At 38.9% G+C, this 10,364-nt stretch overlaps 1 protein-coding gene across 1 annotated transcript in view; it reads left to right on the top strand.

Annotated features, from left to right (window-relative positions):
• PLCB1 (phospholipase C beta 1) overlaps nucleotides 1–10,364 on the top strand; it is a 723,078-nt gene that overhangs the window by 17,025 nt on the left and 695,689 nt on the right. The window contains exon 2 of the mRNA XM_012804065.2: nucleotides 4,696–4,773. Coding sequence (XP_012659519.1) covers nucleotides 4,696–4,773 — 78 coding nt within the window. The remainder of the gene's footprint in view (nucleotides 1–4,695; nucleotides 4,774–10,364) is intronic.

The raw sequence follows: 10,364 nt of genomic DNA, 5'->3' as shown, positions 1-10,364 counted from the left end.
CTTCTCCCATTCTGAGGGCTGTCTACTTGCCTTACTTACTGTGTTCTTGGCTGTGCAGAAGCTCTTTAGTTTGATCAGGTCCCAATAGTGTATTTTTGACGTTGCTTCAATTGCCTGGGGTGTCCTCCTCATAAAATGTTCACCCAGGCCGATTTCTTCAAGTGTTTTCCTTACACTTTATTCTAGTATTTTTATGGTTTCATGTCTTAAGTTTAAGTCTCTAATCCAGTGAGAGTCTAACTTAGTTAATGGTGAAAGGTGTGGGTCTAGTTTCAGTCTTCTACAGGTTGCCAGCCAGTTCACCCAGCACCATCTCCTCAGTTTCTTTAGGGTTCTTTATCGTGTTGATAAACAAACCATTACAATGAAGAGTTATAGGACTTCGTTAGTGTTGATCCTAGTAGACACTTTTTTCTTTTTTTATTAAATCATAGCTGTGTACATTAATGCATTTATGGGGTACAAGGTGCTGGTTTTGTATACAATTTGAAACACTTTCATCAAACTGGTTAACATAGCCGTCACCGCACTTTCTTAATTATTGTGTTAAGACATTTACACTCTACACTTAGTGATTAAATTTTTGCCATGCTTTTGAATGTTGGAGGTTTTGTTAAGGCCCTTTGCTTTGTTCCTTGACCATTCTTTATTTGATCTATAGACTCTTCAGAGATACATGTAAATTGCAAAACAGAAGCTTCTTAATTATTATATTAGTTGTCACATCCCACTCCTGCCATCGCTTGTCAGGGCCTGGGACTGGCCAGGTCTTGGGCCAGCTTAACTCGGTTCAGGATGTGGACTGCTAAGCTACCTTGCTCAGGAACAATTTCTCTTAGGTGCCTGAGGTCTATCTACTTAAGCAGGAGAGAGGGAGAGAGAGTCTTAGAATACAGCAGTCTTAGACTAGACAGATCTTAGTCTTTAGCAGAGCTTGGTAATCTTCAGCAGAGAGATGCCACGCTGGCGTTCTGCAGGCAGGAGAGGATACAAGAGTCCGAGTAAGCGGGTCCGTGGTAGAATGGGCACGCTCCCTACTAACTTCTCCTCCAGCCTGGTATAAGGCTGATCTCATGCCTGTCAACACCACAGGTGTAGATACTACAATTCACCACTGCTCTTATCTTGCAAGCTCTCTTGTTAGGAGCACTGAATCCCCCTCCATGCCCTTTTTACCAAGTGTTCCATTATTGAGCTATACAGGTATTTCTTATAACTCTCACTCCTCCTAGCCATAGGCTATACGGGCTGCTACAATTAGTCTTTACTCTTTGTGATACAGGGATGAGAGTAAAATGCTTTCTGTCAAATAAAGGGAAGTAAATTGAAATTTACTCTATATCATCCACTACTACTAACCTAAGACAGGTATGTTTATTACTGTTTTCTCTGTCTTTTTTTTTTCTTTTTTTTCCTTCTCTGTCTTTTTTAAGGCAGATGTTTTTTGGAAAAAATATCTCATAACTTGAGATAAGAAAATTAAAGTTGAGTTCTCAGGTAGAGGCAGTGTACTGACAAGATAGAGTTTTGCCGACATTCTAAGCTCACAGGTGCTTCGTGGAGGTTTACGTCATGGTATTCCTGACCTAAAGCCTCACCGGGTACAGGGAGGCCCACATCGGTGATTTTCAACATGTGGGCCCTGGAACAGTAGCATTTGCCTCACTGCGATTCTGTACCAGACCTTCTAAATGAGAGACTCCTGAAAAAGGGCCCAGCAATTTGTGTTTTAACACTATCTCTCAGGGAATCTCATGTCCCCCAAAGTATCAGAACTATTGTCTTATGGAACACACGTCTTATGGATATTGCTGGGGAAATGAAGAATAAAAAACAGACCCTCTGAGAGCTGTCTTTATCATACCGCAGTAGAACGTTCCCAGAGTCACAACCCATCTGCAGTTCCCTTGGAAATGAACAATGATTTTATATAAAATTTCTAACCTGAGCATATGTTCTGACAATTAAGAATATCCGAGATGTGGGTTGAGTGGCTACTTTGGTATGGGGAGAATTTAGACACTTGCAGGTATGTGGGAAGTGGGAAAAAAAGCGGGTGGAATTGAAAATGGAGATGCGCGTATTTCTGGGTCAGATCCTACTTTGCGCGGCAAGAATGCCAAGTTCCAGCTGATCTTGGAATGTTTGAGGTGATTATGGAGAAAGCAGCCAGGAAGTCGAGATAAATGATCATTTACCAGAGGAACTGTGATCAGAAGAGTGAAGTCAAGAAAATATTGAACAAAGGAGCTTTAATTCTGAAGGAGGAGGAGGAGTAAGCTAGAAATAGCAGTATCTGAAACCAACCAGGAAGTCCAGGACAAGGTTCCAAAATGTAAAATTCAGGCAATGTTGTTCTGCTCACTCAGATGTTTGATTGTCTGTGATCCTGGCAGGAAACTGCCACCAAGATTTTGATTAGAATTTTGTCAGATCCTCTGATAAAAAGAGGAGGAACTAACTTGAAAATAATAAGTTACAGCTACAGTTAATTCCAAATTCGTCTGGAAGTAGGATTGGGTGATGTCTGAAGCTTGTCAGAAATTTTTATTTTGCCTGCCCCTAGAAGAGTAGGTGATAAAACAGGACTGAGAATATTACCGTGTGTGTTTTTTTTTAATATTCCTATGAACTGTGATTCATGTAATATGATAGAAGCAACCTATTTTTTAAAATTATTCTTTCATCTTTTATCAGCTTGGTTCCAAATGTCTTTTTTTTGACATTTTAAAGTAATTTTAAAATTTTAAAATTCTAGCTGAAGTTTCATGCAGCCACATAATTCTTGTGGAAGATAGCTTTCAAACTGCATATTCATAATGTATGTTAAGACAATCAGTCTGGCCAGGGCTGGGTTTGAACCCGCCTCATCCAGCATATGGGGCTGGCACCTTACCTTTTTGAGCCCTTGTTAAGACAATCAGGATAGAACAGGATGGTAGTTCCTCAGAAAATTAAACATTGTACTACCCTATGATCCAGCAATTCCACTTCTCAGTGTATACTGAAAAGAATTGAAAGCAGGAATGAGAGCTATCTGTACCACCTTGTTTATAGGACAGTTATTCATGATAGCCAAGGGGTGGAAACACACGTTCACACGTCCACTCATAGATGAATTTATAACACAACATGGTACACAAATGGAATATTATTCAGCCTTAAGAAAGAAAGAGCTATGACACATCCTACCACATAGATGAGGTTTCATGACAATATGCTAAACAGAATACAGATACAAAGGGACAAATCCTGTACAATCCCATTTACACGACTACCTAAAGTAATCAAGTTCAGAGACCAAGGAAGTAAGAATGGTGTCTGTGGGGCTGAAGAAAGGAGGGGTGGGGGAGGGTTTAATGCGTATGAAGTGGTAGTTTGGGAAGATAACGAGTGTCTGGAGATGGATGGTGATGATGGTGCCATAGCATCACAGATGTATTTAATACCATTGAACTGTATATTTAAAAATGGTAAGTTTTATCCTATGTCCACTTTATTACAATAAAAAATAGAATATCAGGATAAACTTGCATTTAATATTGTGATACATGTACTATTAAATATAATTCATTAGATTGATAATAAACATTCTTGGGCAGGAAACATGTGTCTAGGTGATTTACCCAAGTTATACTATTTAATTTTCACCACAACCCTCTAGGTATTAGGATTATCCTTTTTTTTTTTTTCAGCTTTGTAAAGTGATGCATCGAGAAAGGAGAGGAAGGAATCCTCTTAGCCAGGCTACAATAAATTTAACGTGGAGATGAAAACTATTAATACAACTCTGCCCTATAGGAAAGCCATCCCATATTCACATTTTTCTCTGCCAGTTCTAATTTTCATTATAAATTCTTTTGATCAGATAGAAGACATGACATGTGATAGTTATAATGTACATGAAAAAGTTGGGGAGAAAACTGGCAATCTGTATCTTTCTACCAAATGCAATTCCTGTAAGAGCCTGAGTATTTCAGAATAAAAATCTAGATCCAGTGACATGTACTTTCTTGTATGGTGTATCTTTATGAAAATTGCTAAAAGAAATGAACAGACATTTTAGAAATGTTCAATGCTATAATTACAATGTGTTTTGCTTTATGCTATGATTGCTTTAAACTCAGAAGACTATCTATAATATTTTTGTTTAGCCTATGAAATTTAAGTTTGCATAGACATAGTATCTTTCTGAATAGGTAGAAGATAGCTGAATTTATGGTTACCTGGGAAACGATGCCCAAATGCTGTGCTTACTCTCTTTAATACAGTTAAAAATAATTCTGTGGTGCAAATGTAATTTAAAATACTGTCCTTAGGCATCAATTTTAATTACAATTAGTGATATAAAATGTGCGATGATATTTGGCATTAAAATTATTTGGAAAGTGAAATATAGGTTTTTAATAGGAAACGTGTCAATACCACGGTCAACTTGCCTTAATCTATAAATACATCAATAACTTTTTCCTTTATAAGTTATGTACAGATATTCTGAATATTGGAAAAATGTCTCAGTCATGTAAATAATAATTCTGTGAACTTAAAAAATGCCATATCAAATTTGGGGGCAATTTTTCTTAATAATTGACAAGTTTGTAGAATCTCTGAGCAATTATTAATTCTTAAGTAACTCCTGGGGAGATTTTTTGACAGTGATACGAGGTCATATGCATATTTTTTTTACATTTCTAGGACTCAACTATTGTTACTCCAATTATTTTGAGGACTGACCCTCAGGGATTTTTCTTTTACTGGACGGATCAAAACAAGGTAAGAAATGAAACGTTTCTTTCTTACGTTTTCCAGTTGTTTGCTGCTTTGCAAAATATTTATGTGTCATGTTTTTATGAACATATCCATTTCAACAGATGATCCTTTTCCATTTAAAGCTCTACTTTATTTGAAAGTTTTTCTTCAAAGTTCAAATGTCTTAGGACTTTTCAAGGACAATTACTTTGAAATATCCTAGGATACTTGGGATTTTTCTGTTCAGCTTATGTTGTTTGTTAGGACAAAAACATGGAAATGTGAATTACATTTGGTTTAGAACATAATAAACCAGCATTGCTGATTTAAGTGATGCCGCACCCATAATGAAGTCAAATAATGACAAACTAACTTTGATCTCAGTTACCATCCCCTGGGCTTTTCCTTTTCTCCCTTTTCCCTGTGCTGTTCCTTAAGGGCTTTCCCAGCAGCGGCAGGAATTTGGCCATGTTAGAAATTTATTCCTGTCAGAAAATCAGGAAAAAATTTTATTTAGCATAATCCTGCAGGTTTCAGGAATTTCTTCCTAAATTAGCTTCCTGGCCACAATACCATGAATTTGTATCTCATGTATTATGAAAACAATTGACAATTCTGTGTTGAATTTTTAAAAAGTAGAATGTCGGCTGATCATAGATGTATCTGGAGTTTAATGGGCAGTTGGATAAGAGTATCCATAGAAAGTGGTTATTGTTTCAAGATCTACTTCCACGGTTCTACAGTTGAACCTTAGAGGCCACAGAATATAGCTTAGTTTTATCCCCTAAGTTCTCATCTATGGAGAGGTGGGATAGGGTTTATTGTGAATGCAAAATACATATCAAACCCGATAAAATAGCAATAGCAAGACATTAGAATACCTGGGACCTCCACAGTTACCAGGGGAGACCAGCTGGTTAGCTCTTTTAAAATTCCTCCTTACACCTTGTATGCAAAGGTCCCTTGGCCAAGTATAGTGGCTCATGCCTGAAATCTCAACATTTTCGGAGGCCAAGGTGAGAGGATCTCTTGAGGCCAGGAGTTTGAGACCAGCCTGGGCAATATACTGAGACCCTGTCTTTACAAAATATTGAAATAAAAAATTTAGTCAGGTGTGATATCTCCTGCCTATTTCTAGCTACTCTGGAGGCTGAGGCAGGAAAATTGCTTGAGCCCAGGAGGTGGAGGCCTCAGTGAGCTACAATTGTGCCACTGTACTCCAGCCTGGGCCCCGTGCCCTCATCCCTGCAGTGTTTAGTCTCTCCTGCTGCTGCCTTTGGGACAACCTCAGTTACAGCTATGAGGAGGAGTTTGGAACTGGCCTTCTGCAATAGCACAGCGGGACTCTGGGATCCCAGGGGAAGCTTTTAGGGTGCCGGAAAGTAATAATGGTCCCAGGGCCAGTCCTGAATGAGTCTGTTTACACATCAAAAGGCAAATATCAGGTTTGTGGTCCTGAAGTTACTTTCTGAATACGTGTGCCCTGGAACCATCTGTGGACACAGATGTGAGGGTAAACCTTAGACCCTATGCTAGTGTTAAAATTGTGTTTGAGTAAAAGCTCCTACTTAAAGTTCATGTTTAACTTTGGGTGTGTTAATCACTTTGGCTTAGACATTCTGTTTGGTTTCCTGCTGTTATGTATAAAACAATGCCTTGTAAGAGGTTTTTTTTTGGTTTTGTTTTGTTTTTTTCCTCCTCATAAAGGCTATTTTTAGAACTGGTGAAGCTTTATTCATGAAAGATGTATTTATAAGGCCTCGAGCATTTCTAAAGGTTGAGTATTTGTGTAAGAGACCAGACTTGTCAGTTTGATTTTTTAACTTGTAAATCAAGTTTCTATAAAAGAAACAGAAGATATTTTGGGGTTTTTAAATAATTCATGGCAACTCAGCTAAGCTCCCCTGTAAACCCAATCATAAATACTTCTTTGCTTAAGAAAGAGAGTTTAGGACTGAGGGCTAGGCGTTGCAGCTCTATTGTGAGCCCAATATTTTGACCCATGTTTATTTTCAAATCTAGGAAAATACATTTCAAGTTTTTACATCAAACATTTTCTCTTAGTTGTCAGGCTATTTTTGACCATTTGAAATGGGTAATTTGGTAGCAGTTCCTGTTATCTCTTTACTATTTTTCTTTTCATGGATATTAATCTTCTAGTTCTTGCCAAGAGGTGGTAAATGTGACTTTTCACTTTTTAAATACTGAAGTCATCCCTCAGTCATTCAGAGGAGTTTGGACTCTTATTTTTTAGTCAATGGTCATATATCTTAGAATCCAAAAGATGAGATGATTTCAGCAGAAAAATTAAACTTACCGTACTTTCAAGTTGGTCATTTTCTTTCTGGCCTTAAGCCCAGTCCTGGAACCAAAATAAGTGACTCATCCAGTTTGAGGAAACGGGTGACTGTAAATGATGTATTAGAGTCAATGTCTGTTGGAAGACACGGGCGGGTAAATGGAGGAGGCCACACCAAGCCTCTGGTCCACGTTTTCGCATAATGTCATTTGAAAGTACACAGCTAGTTGTACGAACAATCATGATGCTATTTAGAGGATTACTTAAAAAATTTTTTTTCCTGGCAATTATTATAGTTTTAAGAATCTGCTACATACATTAGAGACCATCTCTCAGAGGAAAATATATCATAACTTTAAGTTTATCCTTTGATTTTGCACACTGTTTTGCCTTGGTGGAGAAGCGTGCCGTGGTATTTTTCGTAACAAGCCTTTCTTCTCCCTTGGGGCTTCCTCCTGACATGCTTTCTCTTCGTTCCGTGAAGCTTATACCTAAGTGTTTTGATGAGCAAGCCTCGTCTACTTGGAGGTGAGCAGAGTGGTTTTAAGAAGCCCTTTGTAGGCTGGGCTCCTGTAGCTCAGTGGTTAAGGGCGACAGCTACATACATAGGAGCTGGTTGGTTTGAACCCAGTTGTGGCCTGCTAAACAACAACGACAACGGCAACAACAAAATAAATAGCCAGTGTTGTGGCGGGAGCCTGTAGTCCTAGCTACCTGGGAGGCTGAGGCAAAGAATCGCTTAAGTCCAAGGGTTTGAGGTTGCTGTGAGCTGTAACACCAGGGCACTCTACCCAGGGTGACATAGTGAGACTCTGTCTCAAAAAAAAAAAAGAAGAAGAAGCCCTTTGTAGAAGGCCTTATTTATTATGAGAGTTTTTAAATAGCATTGGAGGGAAATGGTCATGTTTCACAGTGTCTTACACACGTCCTTCTCTTGTCCTGGTCACATCAGACCTTGTACCAGAGCCACTGACTTCAAGGCAGTGCCTTTCCCCTCTCTCAAGGACATGCTGCTTTCCCAAAGCCCTCCTTTGATTCATCACCATAGATGAATGGGATCTTGGGAAGCGACCAAGAAGACAGACAGCACTGCAGGAGGATTTAGGAATTAAAAACCAAAGCTAGCAAGGACTGTTTGCAGGTTGCAGAAATGTGCATTACTGAAACATGGACGGGGCGTTTGCAGCTGGCGGGAGCAGAGACTTAGGGATATCATCTTTGGGATCAATGTTCATACTTTGTACCAGCTCTGGTTTATTTTAATAATTATTTCTGCTTCAGTGTTTGCTCTCTAAATCTTATTGGGTGTAATTAGCAAAAACAAGTTTCTGAATGTGACTATTTTAAGCACAGTGTAGATTATGGGAAGAGGGTGGGTTTGTAAGTCACAGGTGAGAAGGGCCCCTGCACTGTGAACACTCGAGAGGGCGTCTGCCTTAGGATGTGACTTTTTGTTGGATCTGTGCCACGTGGGCACCAGAAACTACATAGGACGCGTCAGCCACGAGAACCACATGAGCTAGAAGAATCTAAGCACAATTTTGGAAGAAAGGCTAGAAAAAAAGGTCAGTACTGAAGAGGTAACAGAAGCCTATCCTGCTAGAATATGAAACAAAATAGACCTTGACCTTGCAACCCGACGCCCTGCTGCTGTGCCAAAGTTAGTGTAAAAATAACACTAGTCACTACTAGTTCAGATCTAAGAAGTTCAGTAAGCCCTTCCTTGTATCCCTAAAACAGGAGCTTGGGGGAAAGGAGGGGGAACACGTGATTAAATTCAAAAAGAAATAAGAAGGAAAAATGCACATTTGAAGTGAAGGACTCCTACAACTCTCTTTTTTTGTTACAGATTTTATTTTTAATTTCGCAGATAATGTTCCAGTATCTCCTGTGTGTAAAAGAGTGAAGTGGTATAAATATTTTTTTAATTACCTTCACCCATTAACTTCCATCCTCCTCCTTTTTCCATAGCCAGCTGCTGGTGACAGCTTCCTGGTTTGCTTCTGGTCTCTGTGTAATGAATTTGTGCGTGCATCCTACCTATGGAAGTATTTCATTTTGTCTCATTTATATCCACTTTCTCCTAAGTCATGTCATATTATTTTTATTGTCCCACAACTTCCCTTTCACTCGATGGTATACCTTAGAGAGCTTTTCATGTGAGTCCCTGCGTATCTACCTCATTCTTTTAAATTGCTAGATCACATCTCAAAGAATGGATTACCAATTTTATCTGAGAATAAAAACATTCTCATTGATGGACTGTTGGTGTTTGCTTCTAATTTTGATCAAACGGCAAACACTCCTGTAATAGAATAATATTCGTAGTCACGGGTGTTTCCCTTTGGGGATGGGGGCCAGCCCTTGGCCGATTTGTTAGGTGTATCTTTTATATTTATTGCCCATTTTGATTTTCTCTTACACGCATTGTCTGTTTATATCCTTTGCCACCGTGTTGAGAGCTCTCCATGTATTCTGGATGTTAATCCTTTAGCTGTTACAAATGTTGCAAATTCTTTCTGTGGTTTGTCTTTGATATTTCTTAACATGTAACTTATGTATAACAAAAGATGACTTTAAGCTTTAAATTTCCATAAATTCTCATTTCAACCCCCCTTTTGCTTTATTTAAGGTATCTGTTATTCCTCTTCCTTATCACGCTCATTAATCTAGGATTTTATTCCATGTATAGCATCTTTTGAGGACTGGTATGAGGTAGACTTCTAATTTTGATTTCCTTAGAGGGGTAGAGCTGTGCTAGGTGGTTCCTTATTCTTTCTGGTTGACATAATGATATTCAATATCAGGAAAAGCTGGGCACAGTGGCTCACACTTGTAATCCTAGCACTCAGGGAGGCCGAGGAGGGTGGATCGCCTGAGTTCACGAGTTCAAGACCAGCCTGAGCTAGAGTGAGGCTGGTGTCTTAAAAAAAATATCAGGGTGTTGTGAAGGGTCCCTGTAGTCCTAGCTATTTGGGAGGCTGAGGCAAGAGAATTGCTTAATCCCAAGAGTCTGAGGTTGCTGTGAGCTGTGACGCCACAACACTCTACTGAGGGTGACAAAATGAGACTGTCTCAAAAAATATATTAAGTAATTAATTAATAAATTAAAAATTAAAATCCTTTCTGGATCAGGGTGAGAAGGATGGGGAGGTGCAATGACAGGTCCCTCAGAGTGGATGTTCCCACGTCTCTCTCACTGCAGACACCTGTACCATCTGGTTTGGAGGGTCCATAGATCCCTTCTTACATTTTAATTCCTATGGACTTCTGGGTTTTCATTTCCTACTTTATTCATATTTCATTTTTTTTTTTT

The sequence above is a fragment of the Otolemur garnettii genome, unplaced genomic scaffold, assembly GCF_000181295.1.
Source record: "Otolemur garnettii isolate 467f Iridium unplaced genomic scaffold, OtoGar3 scaffold00025, whole genome shotgun sequence".
Classification (NCBI taxonomy): Eukaryota; Metazoa; Chordata; class Mammalia; order Primates; family Galagidae; genus Otolemur; species Otolemur garnettii.
Note: the sequence above shows the minus strand (reverse complement) of the source record. Positions and strands in the feature narration are given on the sequence as shown.